Source organism: Trachurus japonicus, chromosome 13 (genome assembly GCF_045865225.1).
Source record: "Trachurus japonicus isolate A0001 chromosome 13, Traja_1.0".
Taxonomy (NCBI): Eukaryota; Metazoa; Chordata; class Actinopteri; order Carangiformes; family Carangidae; genus Trachurus; species Trachurus japonicus.
The window spans coordinates 28,184,762-28,205,417 of NC_140919.1; the positions used below are offsets into that span (position 1 = coordinate 28,184,762).

The following is a 20,656-nucleotide window of genomic DNA, read 5'->3' on the forward strand; positions in this document are numbered from 1 at the left end:
CAGGGCAGATGTGTCTTTGCAGTTTAACTTTAGATGTAGAAACACTTGTGGTCCTTCAGGTTCCTCAGGTAGGAGAAACTCTTCCCACACTTGTCACACATGAACTGTTTCTCCCCGGTGTGTATCTGCTGGTGGGCCTTCAGGCTGTTGCCCTGGTTGAAGCTGCGTCCGCACATGTCGCAGCTGAACGGCTTCTCCCCAGTGTGGATGCGCTTGTGTCTGTTCAGGTTGCCTGAGTTGCTGAAACACTTCCCACATGTGGTGCAGCTGAACGGTTTCTCTCCGGTGTGGACCACCTTCAAAGGAGAAGGTTGAAAGGAAAGAAAAGATTTACACCACATCTGTCCAAAGTATCTGAAAAGGCTTAAATTTAAAGTCAGTAATCAAAAACTTAACTCAGCTTGTATTGAATCTAAAATATTAATGTAGGGTTCATTTTTGTAATTTATATAACAAGTGTCACAGGAACAGGAAGTGCCCTTTGTTGCATCTGTAACCTCATTCAGTGACAGGCAGAACTGAAAAAAGGTCTGAGAACTCCTTGACCTCATTTCAGCAGTGTGAGAACTTTATGTAATATATCTGACCAAAAACAGATGTTAAGATTCTCTGACAATTGCCGTTGTTGTGAACTATTTTTTTTTATGTGAAGAACCTGAGCTGCAGTTTATGTTATGAGATGAGCTCTGTAAAAAAGTTTGTTGTTATACTATTATTGGTAGCACTGCTATTTTCCCTTTACATCAGATCTGTGTGCATCTTTATCCTTTTTATCCTTTAGTCAAACAAAAATGTAACAAATATCATGCATTCTTATATCAAGACTGATGCTTCCATAAATGTCATCTATATTATTATCACATATAGATTTATAATTTCTCATAACAACATACATATAAACATCTATTATATTCATTTCAAAAGTCCCAGACTTTTGGGCCCTTTGTAAAAAATATAAATATATTGTTAGGCTTTAGGATGGATATATATTTACATAACATGTCTACATGCATACATACACATATATATCTGTAAGAGCTAAACATGTCAGTATAAAGAATGGTTAAAATTTACATTAGGTTTGATGTCCTGTAAAACCTTTACATGTGTTCTTCTATTCTTCTATCCTGTGTGTATGTAATAAAAGAGAAATCAATATATGTACATGCATTACATCTGTGTGTGGATTTCACTTCAGCAGATTTGACTGACTAATGTGCTTATTTAGGAGCTGATTGTTGTTCGAAAAAAAGTTATCATGCCAACAGCAAATGAAGGGAAGGGGACGAGTTCTCTCTGTTGATGTATCTTTCCAACATGAAGACAATAATCTATGTAAACCTACCTGATGTGATTTAAGGCTGCTGTGCTGTGTAAACATGCGACCACAGATGTCACAGGAGAAGGGCCGCTCCCCGCTGTGTGTCTTCAGGTGAATCTTCAAGTAACTGGACGACTTGAAACTCTTCCCACAGAGCCCGCAGCTGTGAGGTCTGTCCACAGTGTGGTGCTGCTGGTGTGAGCGCAGGTCAGTGATAGAGCTGAGCCGCTGGCCGCAGTGTATGCACGTGCACGGGATAGTCGCTGCGTGCGTCTGGAGGTGTTTGCGTAGGGAGTCCACACAGGCCACCTCAGTGCCGCACGCCACGCAGGCCAGCGACTTCTCCCCTGGGTGAGAGGTCTTCTGGTGCATCTTCAAGGCACTCCGCTGGATGAAGCACTTGCCACAGGTCTCACAGCTAAAGGGACGCTCGCCAGTGTGTATCCGCTGGTGGCCTTTCAGAGTGTCAGCCTGGTTAAAGCTTTTGCCACAAGTCTCGCACCTAAAGGGCTTTTCCCCAGTGTGTATGCGCAGGTGGCGTTGGAGGTTGCCTTGTATTGTGAAGCCTTTGTTGCAGTACTTGCAGTTATAGGCCCGCTCTCCTGTGTGGACCATCTGGTGCATCTTTAGACCGTGAGCGCGGTAGAAGCTCTTCCCACACTGCTCGCAGCAGAATGGACGCACCTCACCATGGAGGCGCTGGTGGTTTCGCAGGAGCTGCTTCAGGGTGAAGCCTTTGCCGCAAACATCACAGGTGTGTGGTCTCTCACCTGGACATGGGAAGAAGTTGTATTGTAAATCCAGGTGTCAAATATCTTGAGTTTTTTTTTTTTTTTTTTTTTTTTAAAGCTGCTCTATTAAACATTTTCATGAGCACAAATCACATGACAAGATGTGCTTTCAACCTATTTCACTGTCTGGTTTAGGCACATCATGACCACATTTCACAGCAGCAGATGGCAGCTATGTTTAGCAAACATGTCTAGCACCCACTGCACACCTCCTGCCCAGCAAGCAACTCGTGAAGAAAGTGAAACATCTGGCACCTAGAGTGCCAGAACTGAAAAACGTGCCAGCAAGTATCTTATCTTATCTTTTTTCTCTGACATTCTCCTGTCTGTTGTCTGCTGCTTGTTGCCAATGTATGCACAGTGAACTGCTTCAACTGAATAGCCCCCTTGTGGACAAATAAAGTTGTCTGAGTCTGAAGATGTCTGGTCTGATGGTTAGTCTCACCTGTATGAAGTAGCATGTGTGTGTTGAGGCTGCGCTGGAAGGAAAACCCTCGACCACACTGGGAGCAGTGGAAGGGCTTCTCGACGCTCGCCTCATGGACGACCTGGTGGGCTTTGAGCTGCAGCAGCTTGGTGAAGGTTTTCCTGCAGTGTTTGCAGCTCAGAGGCTGCTGGCTCTGACCCTGACTCGCCTTCTTTGCTCGACCTCTGTTGGACTTGGCCTTTGCAACCCGTTTAGATCTAGTGGTGTAGCCTGGGTCACCATCACCTGGATCCTCTGCCTCCAACTAACAAGAAAACAAATATTAGGCTTTGTTGTTCATTCATTTCCTTTGGACCACTTATTTCTCTTTTGGTCACAGTGGGGTGATGCTTATTTCATAATCTAGAAATCCCTAACAACATCAAAACATGTGGGTGTTGTTCTTTTTAAGAAAAGAAACCATGATTGCAAGTTTAATTATTTACATTATTAAGATAGGGACAAAAAACATTATAAAGAGACAAATTAAACAAACTATTCAGGTATCCATCAAATCAACCTGGTAATCTGGATCGTCATCATCGTGGCCCACTCGGTCTCCATACTGGTCAGAATCAGGAGACAACTGATCAGCAAACGCCTCAAATCCTTCCTCCTTTATTATGACAGGCTGGATACTATCCTGAGAGAGACGGAAAAGTTTGTCTGGACTGAAGTAAGACTATAAATAACCACAAAAAAAAGACAAAGGCAGCCATCTCAACAGAATTTTACATTTTGGCATATTGCTCTTTCATAGTTCGGTATTTTAGATGATACTCTGCTGAAAAACAAACAAATCTGTGATTCCCAGTTTAGCCGACTGAGAAACACATCTAGACAGGGACTGGGGGCACGTCTCTCTAACCTTATTCTCAACTGATGTGGAAAGCCTTTCCGGATGAATGACGGCATTACAGCCACAGATATCTACTTTCACACAGACGTTCAGCCTCTGCAGAGGCTGTGTGATACAAGACAGAAACTTACCTCATATGTTCTGCCTTTCCACAGGTGGATTATTGGTGACCTTTTCACCCCTGCCTCACCAATGGTCACAACTATAAAAAAAAAAGTGAATAATCAGTAAGTTTGCTTTATCCGACCAAAGTTAAAAGCAGACACAGAACAAAGACAGTGGAGACATGAAAATGTTTTCAGTCTGATACACTGCAGTGTCAATGTCTTTTTGGTATCAAACTTCTCCACCATCAGTGCAGTGACATTCAGAGAGTGTCAAAGCAAAGCCCATCTCTCTCATGGTCAATCAGTCACTCAATCAGAAAGCAGTTTCATTTTCCTGGAAGACGGCATCGGTGATACCCGTTTTCAAATCTGGGTCAAAAACACAGGCAGCCAACTACCGGCCCATTAGAATCCTACCAATCATCTCAAAAGTTGCTGAGAAATGGGTAGCAACCCAACTCATTAAACATCTAGATAAAGGATTCACCCCACTTCACCGAATGCAGTTTGGATACCGGGCCAACCATTCCACAGTGATGGCTAACTGCTTTTTTATTGAAAATGTTAAATTGTTATTGGACAAGAACCCCTGTGTAGGAGCAGTGTTCTTGGATCTCAAGAAGGCGTTTGATACTGTCAACCATCAAGTTCTTTTAAACAAACTCACTCATTTTAACCTCTCTGATGATGCTATCTCATGGTTTAAATCTTATCTGTCAGATAGATCATAGTATGTTAAGGTTGACGATGTCATGTCTCATCACCGTGACTGTCATGTTGAGTCCCACAGGGCTCAATTCTGGGGCCTTTGTTATTTTCTATGTACATTAATGACCTCCCTGATATTTTCCCAGAAATGAGTGTTTTAATGTACGCAGATGACGTTGTGATCTACACTCAGGGAAAGGATGCAATGTCAACGGCAAATAACCTAACCAATGCTTTAACCAGGGTTCAAGACTGGCTATGTAATTCGTGCTTAATGTTGAATACTAAAAGAACTGCACATGCTGTTCGCCAAAAATGGTACAAAAGATACTGAACCACCAATGTCTCGTAGCAAATCGGCTAGAAACACTGCACATAGCCTACACTACACAACAAGAACACAACTCATAACACTGAACCACCAATGTCCCAAAATGAACATGCTGTTCTCTTGAATGGAGAGAAATTGGAGACAGTAACCCAATTCAAGTATCTTGGGGTGATACTGGACTCCAACCTCACTTTCAAGAAGCACTTTAAGAAAATTACCAGCACTTTAAAATTTAATATACAAAATTTGAAACAAATCAGACCTTTTATTACAATGGTGGCCGCAAAAGCCTACCTACACTGTATGATTCTGTCCCATATTGAATACTGTTTCACAACCTGGCGGTTTGCTGGTGTCACCACCCTTAAACCTATTTAACAGCTATACAAAAAAGCCATTAAAGCAGAAGTAAGCGATCCGGTCGTTTTGGCTAATGCTGCGTTCCAGGTAGGCTTTTGAAACCGTAAATTACAACCCACTCGTGTTTCTCCGACCTGTTTTACCTGTGAAAGTCACTATAACGGCCACTCGTAACTTCCGACCCGTGAACTCGTACCAGATTGAACTGGTATGACTTCACAGGTCGGAAAAACACGAGTTACGAGTTTCCTTGAACGCACCATAACAGTCCTCGTCCCTATACGTCACCACATTCACGGCGTCCCTTGGCTGCACACACAGCCCTGCATGCCGTTCTCTCTCCTCATTGGATAAAAACTGTAGGATACGATAAATGTTTTCTCCTCGGCTCAGAGCAGAGCAGAGTGACTGACAGACCCGTGTTTCGGTCCAAACACTCTATGTAAGTGATTGCTGTCGGAAGATATTACTATTCAAGACTTATATTAACACAAATATATCACTTACTTCTGCTTTAAGGTTTATGATCAAAAACCCCAGTCTTCCCATCTTTGCCCAATTCTAAAAAAGCACCAGTTACTGACCTTCGAGAATTTCAAGTTATTCAAAAGTTCTTGTCTCACTTATAGGTCATTGAACGGGCTGGCACCACCGCCCCTGGGAGATTTTCTTAGAGAAAAATAGTGCGACAATAACAAGATCAGCCACCAGGGGGAACTGTGAGGTACAGTTTAGGAACAGCACAGAAGGTTTTATCAATCTATGATTGCTCAACATGGAATATGCTACCGCTGGTCATAAGGGAAAATTCAACATTTAAACTGCTGAAAACATGGCTTACTGATAACCAGGTCTGCCAACATTAAGGGTAGTTTTTTTATTTTTATTTTTTTCTTAGAGTACGAAAAATAGTAGGCACTTTACTCCAGGCACTTTAAAAACCAGCACTTTATTACAGATGATGCACTTTAAAATAAAAATATATGGCACTTTATAACAGATGCACTTTAATGACTTTAATGGTGCGCCTTTGTCGATTACACGCACTTAATTTTACTACTGTACTACTCCTTGCTCTTTCGTACCAAAGTGGTATGGTATATTATTGTATATATTGTGATATTGTGATATGGTATTGTGGTTTTGTGATATGGTATTTGTACCATGCTGTACGTTGTTCTTATTTTCGTCCTTGTATAATTGTTGTTGTGTGAACGGCGGGACTACGGATAGAAATTAGCCTAGAGCTAAATCTGGTGTATTTACATTTTAGATGTTCATGAATACGCAGAGTCCCATTACAAATAAACAAATAAATGAAAAAAAGAAGGAAAAACAACGTCCTCACATATATGGTCATTAGTTTGGTCATCACCAAATGGAGACTTTAAAGACTCAAACTGAGGAGGATTTTGTTATCTTTAGAGAGAGTAGGCTACCTGTTTCCCGCTGTCTCCAGTCTTTACAATAAAACTAAGTTGAGCTAAGCTAAGATAAGATATGTTAATAAACTAAAAGCTAAATTAGATTAAACTACGATTATCAGATGTTGGCTTTAATCATATTTTTAATGGACACTTATGACCTTAAAGCAGAAGTAAGCTGAGTTTTTGTGTTAATATAAGTCTTAAATAGTTATATCTTCCGACGGCAATCACTTACATAGAGTGTTTGGTCCGAAACACGGGTCTGTCAGTCACTCTGCTCTGCTGTAAGCCGAGGAGAAAACTTTTATTTTATTTATTTCCTTGTATCCTACAAGCTTTATCCAATGAGGAGAGAGAACGGCATGAAGGGCTGTGTGTGCAGCCAAGGGATGCGCGTGAATGTGGTGATGTAGGGACGAGGACCAATAGATCCATGACGAGGGTGGGGACTGCTAACTCCATCGGCTGACAAGAAGTTAGCCAAAACGACTGGATCGCTTACTTCTGCTTTAACCTTTAACCTTATGTGCTTTAACTGGTAGTTCTTCCTTTTTTTTTCAAAAAGATGATTCAAATACAAATTTTAGTTGCCAGTTCTGTAATTAAATCTGATGTGAACATTGGTCATAGGCAACACAGCTGATTTTGAAGTGTTAGTTAAGACAAACACCACAGTGGACAGACTCATCACCTCTGATATCCCTTCTCCCTGAGTGGTGGCTGATCTGGACCAAATCCTCCTCTACTCCATTGACTGAAACTCTCCTGTCCTCGCTCGGTCCACTGCCGTCCTGTGTCAGGTCCTCCGCCTCCCTCTGACCTCCTCTACCGCTCAACACCAGCTTCAGCTCTGTCTCTGCCACCTCCAGCCTCTGCCTCAGGTCCTCGATCTCTGCCACACCCTGCGACACCTACAGAGCAAAAACAATCAAACAAACAAACAAGATATTTACATTGAAATCAAGTCATAGTCAGGATTCAGTGTGCTTGATTTGTTTTGGAAGTGTCAGATGTTGTCTCACACTGTTTGTACAGTGGTTGCTATCCCTTTAACATTTATTCACACCGCTTTAACAGCCAATGCTTCTTTCCCTCAATTAAAGCACCTTGCTCACGCGGTAGCCTTTAACTAATTTTGCAGAGATAGAGACAGTCTGGTGATCTGCTGACATACTTCTGACTGCAGCAGCTCAGAACATTCGTGGAACAGCTGGCAGATCTTCTCCACAGTTTCTCGCGCCAGAGACGTCATGAAGACACTGAACTGGATGACCTGACAGGAACAAGATGACCACTGTTAGAGGCAGATTAACAGGTCAAGACTTGGGTGACAATAAAATGACGATGATGATTCAGACATGTTTAAGTGTAACAGTTTTGAATAGCTGGAGGCTGAAGTTGAAGCCTGCTCAAAGACATTGGGTACTGATATCTGACAAACACTACTGAGACCAATGCAAGTGTAGCTGAGGCAATAGCTGCAGAGTGACACATTTTACAGTGGGTATTTGACATAAATAACTTTATACATGCAGAGTATGTCTCCTTACAAAGAAGATAGATAGATAGATAGATAGATAGATAGATAGATAGATAGATAGATAGATAGATAGATAGATAGATAGATAGATAGATAGATAGATAGATCGATCAAAAACTATAAAACCTGGAAACCACATCAATAGACTTGACCCAATATCCAATATATAGTTTAATGTCCGATAATCTTTTCTGTTTTTTCACCTCCTCCCTATGAAATATTTTCGCAAAAATGTAGAAATAGTGAACCGAAATTTGGTGGGAAGATGAAAAGTAGGCTAAGTAGAAGAAACGCGATGCACTGACCTCTGTAGCTATTTCATAGCTATTGCCTCATGTAGCTGTGAATACCTTCAATATCATTGTTGTTGTTGTTGGGGTGAATGCCTTCAGCATACACACTAACAACAACAACAACACACCTTACATCGTCACCTGTTCCTAACAGCTCCACTTACCTTGTCCTCCGAGCAGCCTTGTGTGTTTTCACCCGTAACTTTGGTCATTTCAGTCACAGTCGTGTTGACCATTATCTCCAAGATGGAGCCGACCTGCGCCTCCAGGTCCGACATCCTGACGAGGTCCCGACTCGGCTCCAGCTGCTGCTTCTCCGACTGGACCGTGGCCGTGGGTGCAAACCGGTGCAAACAGCTCCAGACGCTACAACATTGTCGCTATGGTGAGAAAACTCGTACCAGTCACAACACGGAACCCACCTTTTACTTCCTGGTCGAGCTCTTCAAAATAAAAGCCCGACCATTCTCTCTCGCTCTCTCTCTCTCACACAGTCACACAAATGAGACGCTGGACGCTAGACACTGGAAATCATCATATAATACAGACTTACAATAGGGAATTATCGTTGATATTGCATCAGTTTTGCTTCATTGGTTTATGATTAATAAACTGTTATGATTATGAATATAAATAGTGATGTGTGGCTGTTTCTGAGAGAGGACAGACATAAGATGGCCCACACTACAGGTGTTACCATGACACCACATGGAAAAACCCCTCACAATGAATGCAGGTCATATGAATCATAGACATATATGAAGCAAGGTCCCACATTACGCTCTCCCTCCTGGTCAGAAAAACAAAAATAAGTTTACAGCCATCTCTCTCATGGGAGGGAGAAGAATCTGACATGAGTTCATGTTCAGTTCACCATACCAGTAAGTTAATTTACAGTCAAGTATGCCGGCATATGGGGAAGCTCTTATTCTTTTATAATTAAATTGCTTTTATCTGAACCTTTTTTAAACTGATGGTTGATTTCATATTATTCATGCGAATAGCAGGCATCAATCAGGGCATTCGGCCTTGTAATTACTGTAATGTCAGTATGTGTTTTACCAATATAAATGTTACTTTGAACAATTAAGTTAAAATGCACTATGTAGGGATGGTGGCTGGCCTTGGCTTTGAGCTTTCCTTTTTAAATGTTCAAAATAAAAGCTAGTGACAGCTTTTGATACTTTCAGATTATTCAGTGTTATAATTATTTAGGCTTATTTGGACATTATTTATTTAATGCACTTTGTTGTTTTGAATTCATCACAATCCAGTACGAAAAAATATCATTTAAACTGACTTTTTTGTAATGCAGTATTTTTGGACATATGTTTGGCTCTTAAATTAGTCAATTTGCACAATTTTATATTCAATTTTTATTTTTAATATTTCATACATTCAACAGACAGAGAAACACTTTTATTGAAGACAAAATGCCTGAAATGTGATCTTTGTAGTTAATGACCAGAGGTTAGTTGTAACCCTCAGAATGACCAAGACCAACTTTATGGACTTTATATTTGTCAGAAAAGTTCTTGAGTCAACAAAACATCTTCTGTTATTGGACACATTGTTCTACTGGAGTTTCTTGTTTTGTTTTTTTTCCTGCAACTGCTCCTCTTTTATAGATTTCTTTAAATATCCAATTCTGGGTGATTCAAGATCTACCACAGGTTAGTGATGCTCTATCTTCAGGCCGTTGGGAGTGTGCTCCCGAGCATTTTCTGCTATTTCTCAGTACAGTTATGTCTCTTAAGCAACCTTGAATCTGAAAATCCAAGTCCACAGCTGTTGCAAGAATATGGTCTTACTCCTGTGTGGACCTGCATGTGAAACTTCACGTGTCCCAGCTGCCTGAACCTCACTCCACACACTTCGCACTCATACGGCTTCTCCCCTGTGTGGATCCGCAAGTGTCTGAGGTAGTTGGTGTAGATCCTGAAGTCCTTGCCGCACTGGTCACATTTATGTGGTTTCTCCCCAGAGTGCTGCAGTTGATGGGACTTGAGAGCCTGACGGATGATGAACCTCTTCCCGCATGTGTCACAACCAAACGGCCGTTCACCTGAGTGGATCCTCTGATGGTAGTCGTATGTGGCTTTGTGGAAAAAGGCCTTCCCACATATTTGGCAGTTATACGGTGTCTGACCTGTGTGGATCAGCTCATGTCTACTCAGTGAGGCGGCAGTGTCGAAACCCTTGTGGCAGCTCTTACAGCTGAACGGCGTTACATCCACTGTGGTTCTGTCCTGTCGATAGATGACTCTGCGATTGCCTCGCCGCTCCCGATTTCGTCTTACACCCACCCGTCCTTCTTTTTCATCATGGACTATCTTCTGGTGTTTCTGCAGCTGGCAGTTGTACAGAAATGTCTTTCCACACAGGTCGCACATGAACGACTTGGAGGCACCGTGAAGGAGCATGTGTGCTTTCAACTTGTTGTCCTGCATGAAACTCTTCCCACAGACTTTACACTTGAACGGTTTTTCACCAGTGTGAATGCGAATGTGTCTCCTCAGGTTGTGTCGAAGGGTGAAACCTGCACCGCATGTCTCACATGTGAACGTCTTCCCTCTGTGGACCGACTGGTGCGCCCTCAGCGATCTCCTCTTCACAAAAGCCTTGCCACACTCGGTGCATTTGAATGGATGTTCTCCAGTATGAACACTTTTATGGCACGTCAGGCTGAAGGCGTACCTGAAACTCTCCGCGCACTCCGAGCATTTGTACGGTCTTTCGGTGGAGTGGACGATCTGATGAGCCTGCAGGCTGCTTTTAGTTTTGAAACCCTTCCCACAGCTGGAGCAGATGAACGGCCTCGCGTCTGTGTGTACCACCTGATGAGACTTCAGGTACATTTTCTTTTTGAAACTCTTGTCACAGAGCTGGCACTTGAAGGTGACGTGCTTCCTCTCTTCGTGGCGCAGCAGGTGCTGCTCGTAAGTCGCCGTATTCGTAAATTTCCTGGGACACTGGGTGCAGGCAAAAAGCTTTTCTTTGTGAATGTTCATGTGCTTCATCAGATGGAATTGCCGGATGAAGCTTTTGTCACAGACTTCACATACAAACGTGCTCTCTTTCCTCTTCACTTCTGCTTCCTGAGTGTTTTGGACGTCAGTGTTTTTGGGTCCTGTCATGTGCGTTGTGTTACACTCCCCTGCAGTGCCTAGGCAGAAGTAGAAAAGAAAAACTGAGCACAGATTTCCACAGAAGCACAAGCTTTTTTGTGGCAAAAGATATTGTTTTGACACATAAAATCATTATTTCAATGAATTCAGTGTTTCACAATTACTGACAGGTTGTGGAATTGATGTCTCATGCATCACATTGTGTTGTATGTATTTGCACTCAATTCTGGAGTCTGTTTGGCAATGTATTAATATGGATATCTTTTCTATCTATGATGTACTCACCTTGTGTCGTTTTTAGTGAAGGCCCAGTGTCAGAATTAATCTGATTTGTCCCCTCTCTGCTTCCTGAACAGAAATTAATGAATGAAACTCAATGAATGAAACTAAAGACACTTTAGTTGTTGCTGAAGTCAACTGAAATTACTGTAACTGATCTGTTTCCAGTATTAAAGCAGATATCAGTGGCACGGCCGTTTCGGCTAATGCTGTGTTCAAGGCAGGCTTTTGAAACCGTAAGTTACAGCTTCAAGTCACAACTACGACTTGGTAGCGTTCCAGGTAACCCGTAGCTCGTGTTTTTACCGTCCTGTTGTCTGTGAAAGTTCCCTATAACGGCCACTCGTAACTTCCGACCCGTGAACTCGTACCAGATCGAACTAGTATGACTTCACAGGAAGGAAAAACACAAAGTACGAGTTTCCTTGAACGCACCATGAGTTAGCAGCCCCCGCCTTTGTCAGGCATCAATTGGTCCTCGTGCTACGTCACCACATTCACGCGCATCCCTTGGCTGCACACACAGCCCTTCATGCCGTTCTCTCCCCTCATTGGATAACACTTGTATCCCACAAGGAAAATTTTCTCCTCGGGTTACAGCAGAGCAGAGTGACGGAGAGACTCGTGTTTAGGCTGAAATACTTCATGTAAGTGATTGCTGACGGAAAATAGGACTATTTAGGACTTATATTAACAAAAACATTCCACTGATATCTGCTTTAATGAAGTATCAGCTTCCCAGGTAAATGTTTCTTGAAAATCTGATGTACAATGAAACTATGATTTAAAAAAAGATGGGTAATATACAATAATTTATGCATTGCTACTCTCTGTATTTGTTGAGCAAGTTTGATAATTTCTATGATTTCATCTTGAAGCTAATTATGAAAAAGCCTGTGTTATTTAATGACCTTCAGTATGCAACTTTATTGCTTTGAATGTCATGTTGATTCTCATTCGCTGTGATCATAGATTATGTATATTCATTTTTTTACACTGTAGAAGTCATCCTGCTTTCCCCACCTACAACATACATACTTTTAGTACATGCTTTTTTCTCCTAGTAACTCACCAGCATCACATCCACTCTGTGGTGCAGCGACAGGTGATGGATCAGTGACTCCCTGTGACACCTCATCCGTTCTTGCTTTTAACATCCCAAGTGGCTTCAAGGTGCAAATCAGCCCACTCTGCTCAAACAGCACGGGGCAGCCACTCAGGACGCTTTCTCTCCAAATTCGGGCATTTTCAAAGTTTCCAGTCATGGTTTTCAGTTGGCTCTCCAGCTGACACACTTTGGCCTTCAGAGTGTTGTTTTCACTGTGCAGCACTGAGGACACTTGGAAGAAAATAGTGTTTATCTTCCTGGTTGCCTCCCTGGCCAACTGCTCATACATGACCTGTAAAGTTAACAAAAAAGTCAATAAAAATGGGTGAAAACATAATCCAAAGAGGTTGTGTAGCTGCTAAATAATGTAAACCATCATTCAGTCTATTCCCTTAGAAGGGCTTCAAATGAAGACCCAATATATTTCATTGATAAAACAATGTGTTTCACATAATTATCTGTGATCAAGAGGACAAAGCTCTTTACAGGTGAGGGCAGTATTCACATTTGCTACTGACAGCAGGCAGGAGGCATTTTCCTGATGAGTCACTCTTTAACTGTGAAGCCAACTGAGGCTTTCAGTTTAAATTTAACCTTTAATCAATTCATTTCTCCACTAATAATTTAGCAAATAATATTTCAGAAAATGTACTTCACAACCTCCCAAAAATAACACTGACAAGTTTACAGAGGTCGAGAGTCTTTTGGACTGACGGGATGGCGATAACAAACGTCTCTCGTTCCTGCTAAACATAGTTCGGCAGTTACAGTTCAAATATCTTGCGAGCTACTATGGTGAATAAAGCAGTGCATCACTCAAAACCAAATAATGTACCCCGCAATAAAAACGTTGTAACAACGTGTTAATTTACAGTCTATGATTGATAACTAAAAGTGTCGCTTATTACGGTACATGTCGACCTTTATCTTGGAAGTGTTTGCCAGTTTCCGTGTAAGCCCACACGACGCCATCTTTGATTAACGTTACCCGTCGGTTTACTTGAGTTTATTCGGTCAGTCCAATCTCCGCCAGTTCAAACGTCTCGGACTAGAATGAGAGAGTTAACAGATACACAACAGCCCTGATATGGATAAAAACCGCCACATAAATAACACAAACCGTTCACTCACCTTACGTCTTATATCTGGTTCCTTTGCGGGGGTTTCTTCATTCAATTTCCCGATAACGTCCACCGTCGTCTGTATAACAATCTCCATGATGGACTTTGTTTCAAGATAAAACACAGAGTTTTCTGACATTTTCTCTGCTAACTTCAGTGCTCACTGTTTTGGGAGAAACTGCAGCAGAGTCGGCGCCATTGACTCCGGAGGCGGAAGTGACGCTAAACATAAAAGCCCCCCCCATTTCAAAATAAAACTCAAATTTGTTTTGATTGCAAAACTTCTTTTAATTGCAAGAACGAGCAAAAAGTATAACAGACACGGCCTTTTAGGATAAAGCTGTACATTCTACGAGGTACAGTTTTAATTAGAAAATAATCACATTTTAATGGCATTCATTCTCTTGCATTATTGTGAACTCACAACATAATATAGTATGAAACTGTTTAAGAAATCTTTCAAAATAATAATATTAATATCAACTCAACTAGTAAAAGAGAAAATGTTTCACTTCTTAACTCTTCTTTACACATAGAGATGGAATTTTTGCAACATTTACCACCTTCACAATATTTACAGAGTTACCTCAGCTCAATGCCTCTGTTTCATAAGTGTAACAAGTGTAAGCAGCCCCATCTATTATTTATCACGTGTTAACAACTGGGGTTGCTGAAGCAAAAAGAAAATTCAGAAAAAAACTATAAATGCCACAAGCATTGCTGCTAACCTCTACTGTGAACGCTCTGGATGAGAGTAGAGCTGCTACAGCTACTTTTACAGCCAAGTACATCAAGTACTGAATTAGATTCATGTGTTTAATCCCTTAACTCTGATATATCAAGAGTATTGACCAGTTATGATAGCCCTCATGTTAAAAGAATATGAGGACACACAAGTACCCCTTTGTATTGCGAAGATGGCGCCTGGCGTGTGGCAGCCTGTTGCAGCAGCGCTTCATGTCTAACTCATTCAAATTCAAGAAGCCGTCACAAGCAAATATTTTGTATTTTTACTTAACAGCTGCAACAATTCAACATCTCTTCAAAACTTCAGAACAAATGAATTAATTTCAATGCACCGGCTCGCAGCAAAAATTAATAAAGACAGAACTAATCAGGTTATGTTTCGTCAGTGTCCCTCTTGCTCAGCTGAGTAGTATTTTGTAATTTTGTTTCCCTTAACACAACATATTGCCCCTTCATTGATGGCCAGGTTAACACAGGTCCTCCCATTTGTCAGCCGAGCATACAGATGGAATCACATCACCTGTGAGCCGTCACAGCTGTGCTTCTTCAGCTGCCTGGAGTCGGAGAAGCCTTGGCCACACTGCTGACACGAGTAGAGCTTCTGCCCGGTGTGAACCTGCATGTGCGACTTGAGCTGATTTGACTGGTGGAACTTCCTCTGACAGTACAAACATTCAAACGGTTTCTCCCCCGTGTGGATCCGCAAGTGTCTGTAGAAGTTCCCGTCTGTTCTGAAGGTCTTGTCGCACTGGTCGCATTTGTACGGTTTCTCACCGGTGTGAATCCTCTCGTGCTGCTTCAGGCTGCCGGCGTGGAAAAAGCGCTTCCCGCACACATCGCAGACGAAGGGCCTCTCCCCCGAGTGGCTTCTCTGATGATACCCAAAAGAGTATTTGTTATGGAAGGACTTCCCGCATATACTGCAGTTGTACTCCTTGTGCTCGCTGTGGCCTCTCTCGTGAAGTTTGAGGGAATACGCAGCGCTGAAACCTCTCAGGCAGATTTTGCAGCTGAATGGTTTCACCAGATTCTTGTTTCGCCGTCGGGTCTGGAAATGTCTTTGCGTTCCGTCTATCTCCTCATTCCTGTCAGCATGCACGTACTTCTGGTGTATGAGCAGCCTGCAGTTGAAGAGGAAGGTCTTTCCACACAGGTCGCACATGAAAGGCTTCCTGGCACCGTGGACGAGCATGTGGGATTTGAGCTTGTTGTTGTCTGAGAAGCTCTTGCCACACTCCTGACAGGTGAACGGCTTCTCTCCTGTGTGGATGCGAAGGTGCCTCTTGAGGTTGTTGTTCAGGCTGAACCTCCCTCCACATATGTGACAGGTGAACGGCTTCTCCCCCGTGTGGACCACGCTGTGTCTTTTCAGAGCCGTGCCGGTCCTGTACGACCTGTTGCACACCTCGCACGTGAACGGAGTGATGCCCGTGTGCTTCCTCTTGTGCACCGTCAGGGAGTGGGCATATTTGAAAGTCTCCTCACACATCGTGCACTTGTATTTTTTGGTGTTGGTGTGAACTATCCGATGGAAGCGAAGAGTGTCTTTGCTCTTGAACTCCTTCCCACATGTTGCGCAGCTGAACGGTCGTTCCTCCGAGTGCACGGCCATGTGACACTTGAGCTGGACGGCCGTCTTGCAAATTTTGTCGCAAAACTGGCACTTCGGCATCTGCTTCCACTTCTCGTGGCGTAGGAGGTGGTTCTCCAGAGACTGCTTGATTCTGAATGTTTTCCCACACTGGTCGCAGGCGAACGGCTTCGGCGGTTTCTGCCGCTGGTGCCGCTTCAGGTGGTTCTGAAACGACTGCTCTTTCCTGTACGACCTTTTGCAGTGAGGACAGGAGAAGGGCAGCGGGGCTTTACTCGCCTCATGACGCAAAAGGTGATTTTCCAGAGACTTCTTCTCCAGGAAGCTTCTGTCGCACTGGTCGCAAGGAAACGGCTTCTTGTGCACCCGCATGTGTTTGTTCAAGTCACCCTTCCAATGAAACCCGAGGTCGCAATGTTCACAGAAAAAACGCTTCACTGTCCGTGACCCTCTAGTTCGCAACCTCTCACTCGACTTGGTTTTGCTCTCTTCAGTGCTGTTGTCAGTGGAAGCTGGAAATGGAGAGAAAAACAAAACAAAATGAATGTAATATTATTTGAAAATTTTGATTCAACATTAACTTTGAAGGATGTATCCTCTACAGATTGATATTTGATATATGTGCATTATGTGAGAACCAAAATTTGTAATCTAGTAGTACCTTTTTCATATTTGGAGGGTGCTCTCCTGATCCTCTTTGATCTCCCTGAAGGTGCCTCCTCCACAGGTTTCTGTGAATGTCAATAACAGGGTTACCACGGGTTATTAAAAAGCATTAAAAGTCATTAATTACTGCAATAAATATCATGGGCTTGTTATTGAGGTATTGTAATATTGTGAGATTTAGAAAAAAATAGGGGGATAATACAATGAATCTACAGTAAAATTAAACATGGGTGAAGAAGTAGAGCATTTTCTAAATAAATATTTTTAGGTGGTGGTACTGTAGACTTTTTTATTTTTAATCGGCATCGGCAAAAATTGGAATTGGCAGGTCAGGCTTTTTAAAAATCGGTGATTGGTGATCGGCCAGAAAATTGCAATCGGTGTCCCCCTATTGGTGTGATAAACATGTGGAACCAAGAAATTGGGTATGTGTTATGTATACACATGCACACGTATAGTATTTGCAGTCATGGATATTAACAATGTTTGAAATTGCATTAAAAAGGGCATTACTGTTAAAAGTGGTCTGAGTGATTGGATCTCTAATGCATCCTCAATAGATCTTGGGTGAATTAATAACTGAACTCATGAGAACAATCATTTCACCTGAGACAGATGTTGACACCAGTCGTGAACAGGGCCACAGACAACACATCCCTCCATGGAGGGAAAATAAACACTAATATAATACTGTGTCTGTCTGGTACAAACTAGTATCATCAGAAAGACAAATAAAAACTAAAAACACAGTAAAGTAGTTCAGACGTTAGATCCCAACACGTGGCTGCTTCTAGACAAACACAACTTAATCAACACCTGACCTTTTCCTGTGCCGAGTCGAGACCACCGACAGAGCCGGAGTCTGGACTGGGGACGTCTTGAGGAGGGGACCCTGCGGTCTCACAGGCAGCGGGCGACGGCGTAGAGGGGTGGGTGACGACCTGGCTGGTGCCCACCAGCAGCACCGTGGGAGCAGAGGTGACGCTGCCCACAAACACCATGGCAGGTTTAGGAAGCGTCCCAGACTGGGCTGCGGAGCCGGGTGTGATGCCACTCTCTGCTGCAGCCGGTTTGGGCGCAGCGGGTTTTAGGGCAGTTTGACGGGTGGAGACTGAGAGCGCTGGTGCTCCGGCTGTTGGAGAGACAGAGAGACATCATGTCACATCTACTTTAGGTCAGTGGAAACTGGCTCATTAAACAAAGAGATAACCAGTCCATAAACTACTGAACTTACACAAAGCAGCTACACTCACTGCATCTCAAAACAACCACACGTGTGAAGATTTACTGTATAGTGCTGTTGTTTATCATTATGCATGAAGTTGGTTTGAGGCAGACAAAGTAAAATAAGTAAGTAATCTCTAATATTTTGTAAAATCAACAGTTCAGACGTTAATAGTCAACTACTAAACCCCAGAAACAACACTCAAATACACTGACTTTAATGTCACATCAACCTATCAAACTGGAACTTGTTCGTTTGTGTTTTCAATATCGCAACTGATCAACTAACTGATCAATCGGCTAATTATCACAGCTCAAAGTTGAACCTAATTGTCAGTAGCTCGAGTCTCAGCTCCTAAACTCTTGTAAAGTCTGCCACTGTCTGTCACTGAGTTTCACGTTGTGACTGATCGATTGGTGGTTATTGATAGATGGCTGCCCCCCCCCCTCTCCCCTCTCACCGGTCACAGAGCCGCCCTGGTCCTGCAGCGGGACGTGGGTCTGCCCCCCCTGAGTCTTGTCGCTGATGCTCCTCAGCTCCCTCTCCAGCTGCTCCATCTCCCGGCCGAGCTGACCCACCCTGGCCTCCAGCTCCTGCTCCAGCTGCCCGGCTTTCCGCTGCAGCACGTCCTCCAGCTGCTCCACCTTGGCCCGCAGAGCCTCGTTCTCCTCGGACAGCTCGGAGGAGAACTCCGCGAACACTTTGTGGAGCTGGACCACCAGACACTTCTCTATCTCCTGGATCTCGCCGAGCTTCGCCCCTTCCCACTCGGTGTTTGTTGGCGCCTCTTTCGTCCAAACATCCCTGAACACGGACACCGCCGCCTGGATGGCCACCTCCACGGCCGACGCCACCTCGCTGCCGAACCGCGCCTCCATGTTTCTGTTTCAGCGTGAGACGGAGGCCGCGAGCTCAACACGCATCTTCACTTTCAAACTCAAGACTTTTTTTTGACAGTCCTCCAGACACAGGAGGGTTCAACAACGCATCTTCCGTGTTCACGTAACATTAACCGTCCTATATGCTGCTGGACCGTGCACCCCTGAAATGAGTCCGTGCCGCACTTCCGCTTCCGGTGTCACGTCTTCGCTTCACAGTAAAAGCTCCAGAGAGGCAGACAGCTGTTCATAGACTGTATAAGAACACCGGTTTTAATAAGTTATTTTCTAGACTAGGAAGTGCATAGACTACCGAACGGCGAATCAATAAAGATATAATATAAATAAATAAATAAATAAATAAAATAACATCTTAATTAATATAGATGAATTTAACTATAATTTAACTCTATATTTCACAATAAAGGCTCAAAAATATAAATAAACAATTAGATATAAATAAAAAAGCTGATAATAACCACAATAAGGTGTGAAAGAACAAAGAAGCTTCATTGTTTTCAGCTTTCCAGAGTTGCTGGAGCAGAATTTGAAGTACAAATAAGTAAAATACAGATTTTATTTGTAATGGGTTGTGATCAAGGCTGGATTTGTGATCAGGTAAAATGCCTCTGTCCAGCTGCCCTAAGCTGAGGGGCCTAAAAGTTTCTAGATTCATCTACACCACTGGGTTGGGAAAGCTTGATTTGTGACAAAAATAAGAAATGATTTGCGCCAAAAAACAACAACAACTAAGGTATAGTCCAGCATTATTCTCTAAACTTCTGACCCTCTCATGCGGAGGGGCCATAGGCTATAAGAAACTCAAGACTTTTAGATAGTCGGTGTATGTTACAATGTTATATGTTATATCACAAATTATCAATGAAATATTTATTAACATTAACATCAGTGCAGAGACTTCTGTTCTTAATATGCTAAAACACCAATTGGGCTGCAACCAACAAAAATTAGTTGTTGTTTTTTTTAATGATGTATTATCATCTTTCTTATTTATTATTTTCCATGTCCTGACCTGGGCTGCTCATGTGGGTAAATGTAAACCTCCCTGAGACACTGTATACATCCGTCTATACAATAAACTTGACTTTAATAATGTGATGACATGAAATACAGGAGGAAGCAGACTGATGCTGACTCCTGTCGCCTCATGTGAGGTCACACAACTCACTTATCTGCTTCACAAAAACACACACACAATCATCGTCTTTCAATATCACAATTTGTATTTATCAATTCAAAGAAACGACTGTACAGAGTCAATGATTTGCAGTTGGTTCGCATCATTTCATATATAATACTGGTTCATTCATTCACCTTTTTCCATGTTGGTATTTGTGTCGCCCCTGTATGTTACAGTGATTGTATAGTGGAAGGATGGGACTTGAAGACATGCACAGCAGTACTGTAATAGAGACTATGTCATTCATGCAACCTCTTTGTCCTGATGTGTTTGTGTGGAGGATCTGTGGATCATTTTCAATTCGCTTTTTGGTACAAATCAACAATCTCACTTCAACACAGAGTCAAAAAAGTTCAACATAACAAAGACAGGGGGCAGTTTTCTGTGCCATCATCGATAAACTTCGTCATCTGTTTTTTTTTTTTAATCTTTTTTTTTTTCTTTTTACAGAAAACACTTCTGAGCAAATACATTGGGACATTATCAGGTTGCTGTTAGGCAAGCATACA

At 42.6% G+C, this 20,656-nt stretch overlaps 3 protein-coding genes across 4 annotated transcripts; all 3 read right to left on the reverse strand.

Moving 5' to 3' along the window:
- Window positions 1-29: 29 nt before the first annotated feature.
- Window positions 30-8,630, reverse strand: LOC146976167 (uncharacterized). 2 transcript variants are annotated; one of them, XM_085795746.1, is made up of 8 exons: window positions 8,368-8,630; window positions 7,545-7,643; window positions 7,062-7,272; window positions 3,569-3,639; window positions 3,099-3,221; window positions 2,558-2,843; window positions 1,346-2,091; window positions 30-296 (listed from the first exon to the last, which is right to left on the reverse strand). In XM_085795746.1, exons 1-8 carry the CDS (start codon window positions 8,479-8,481, stop codon window positions 30-32), a joined length of 1,917 nt encoding a protein of 638 aa, XP_085651872.1. In that variant the 5' UTR covers window positions 8,482-8,630. The 2 variants fall into 2 exon arrangements, with proteins under 2 accessions (XP_085651872.1, XP_085651871.1); XM_085795745.1 differs by having other exon boundaries at window positions 7,062-7,281; window positions 8,368-8,611.
- A 1,130-nt stretch (window positions 8,631-9,760) lies between these two features.
- On the reverse strand, window positions 9,761-14,058 carry LOC146976168 (uncharacterized). Its single transcript, XM_085795747.1, has 4 exons — window positions 13,850-14,058; window positions 12,683-13,010; window positions 11,617-11,679; window positions 9,761-11,369 (listed from the first exon to the last, which is right to left on the reverse strand). The coding sequence occupies exons 1-4, from the start codon at window positions 13,976-13,978 to the stop codon at window positions 9,931-9,933; spliced, it is 1,959 nt and encodes a 652-aa protein (XP_085651873.1). The 5' UTR covers window positions 13,979-14,058; the 3' UTR covers window positions 9,761-9,930.
- A 51-nt stretch (window positions 14,059-14,109) lies between these two features.
- On the reverse strand, window positions 14,110-19,119 carry LOC146976169 (uncharacterized). The gene is made up of 5 exons (XM_085795718.1): window positions 18,529-19,119; window positions 17,665-17,975; window positions 16,839-16,908; window positions 14,831-16,689; window positions 14,110-14,763 (listed from the first exon to the last, which is right to left on the reverse strand). The coding sequence occupies exons 1-4, from the start codon at window positions 18,944-18,946 to the stop codon at window positions 15,098-15,100; spliced, it is 2,391 nt and encodes a 796-aa protein (XP_085651844.1). The 5' UTR covers window positions 18,947-19,119; the 3' UTR covers window positions 14,110-14,763; window positions 14,831-15,097.
- Between the last annotated feature and the right edge of the window lie 1,537 nt (window positions 19,120-20,656).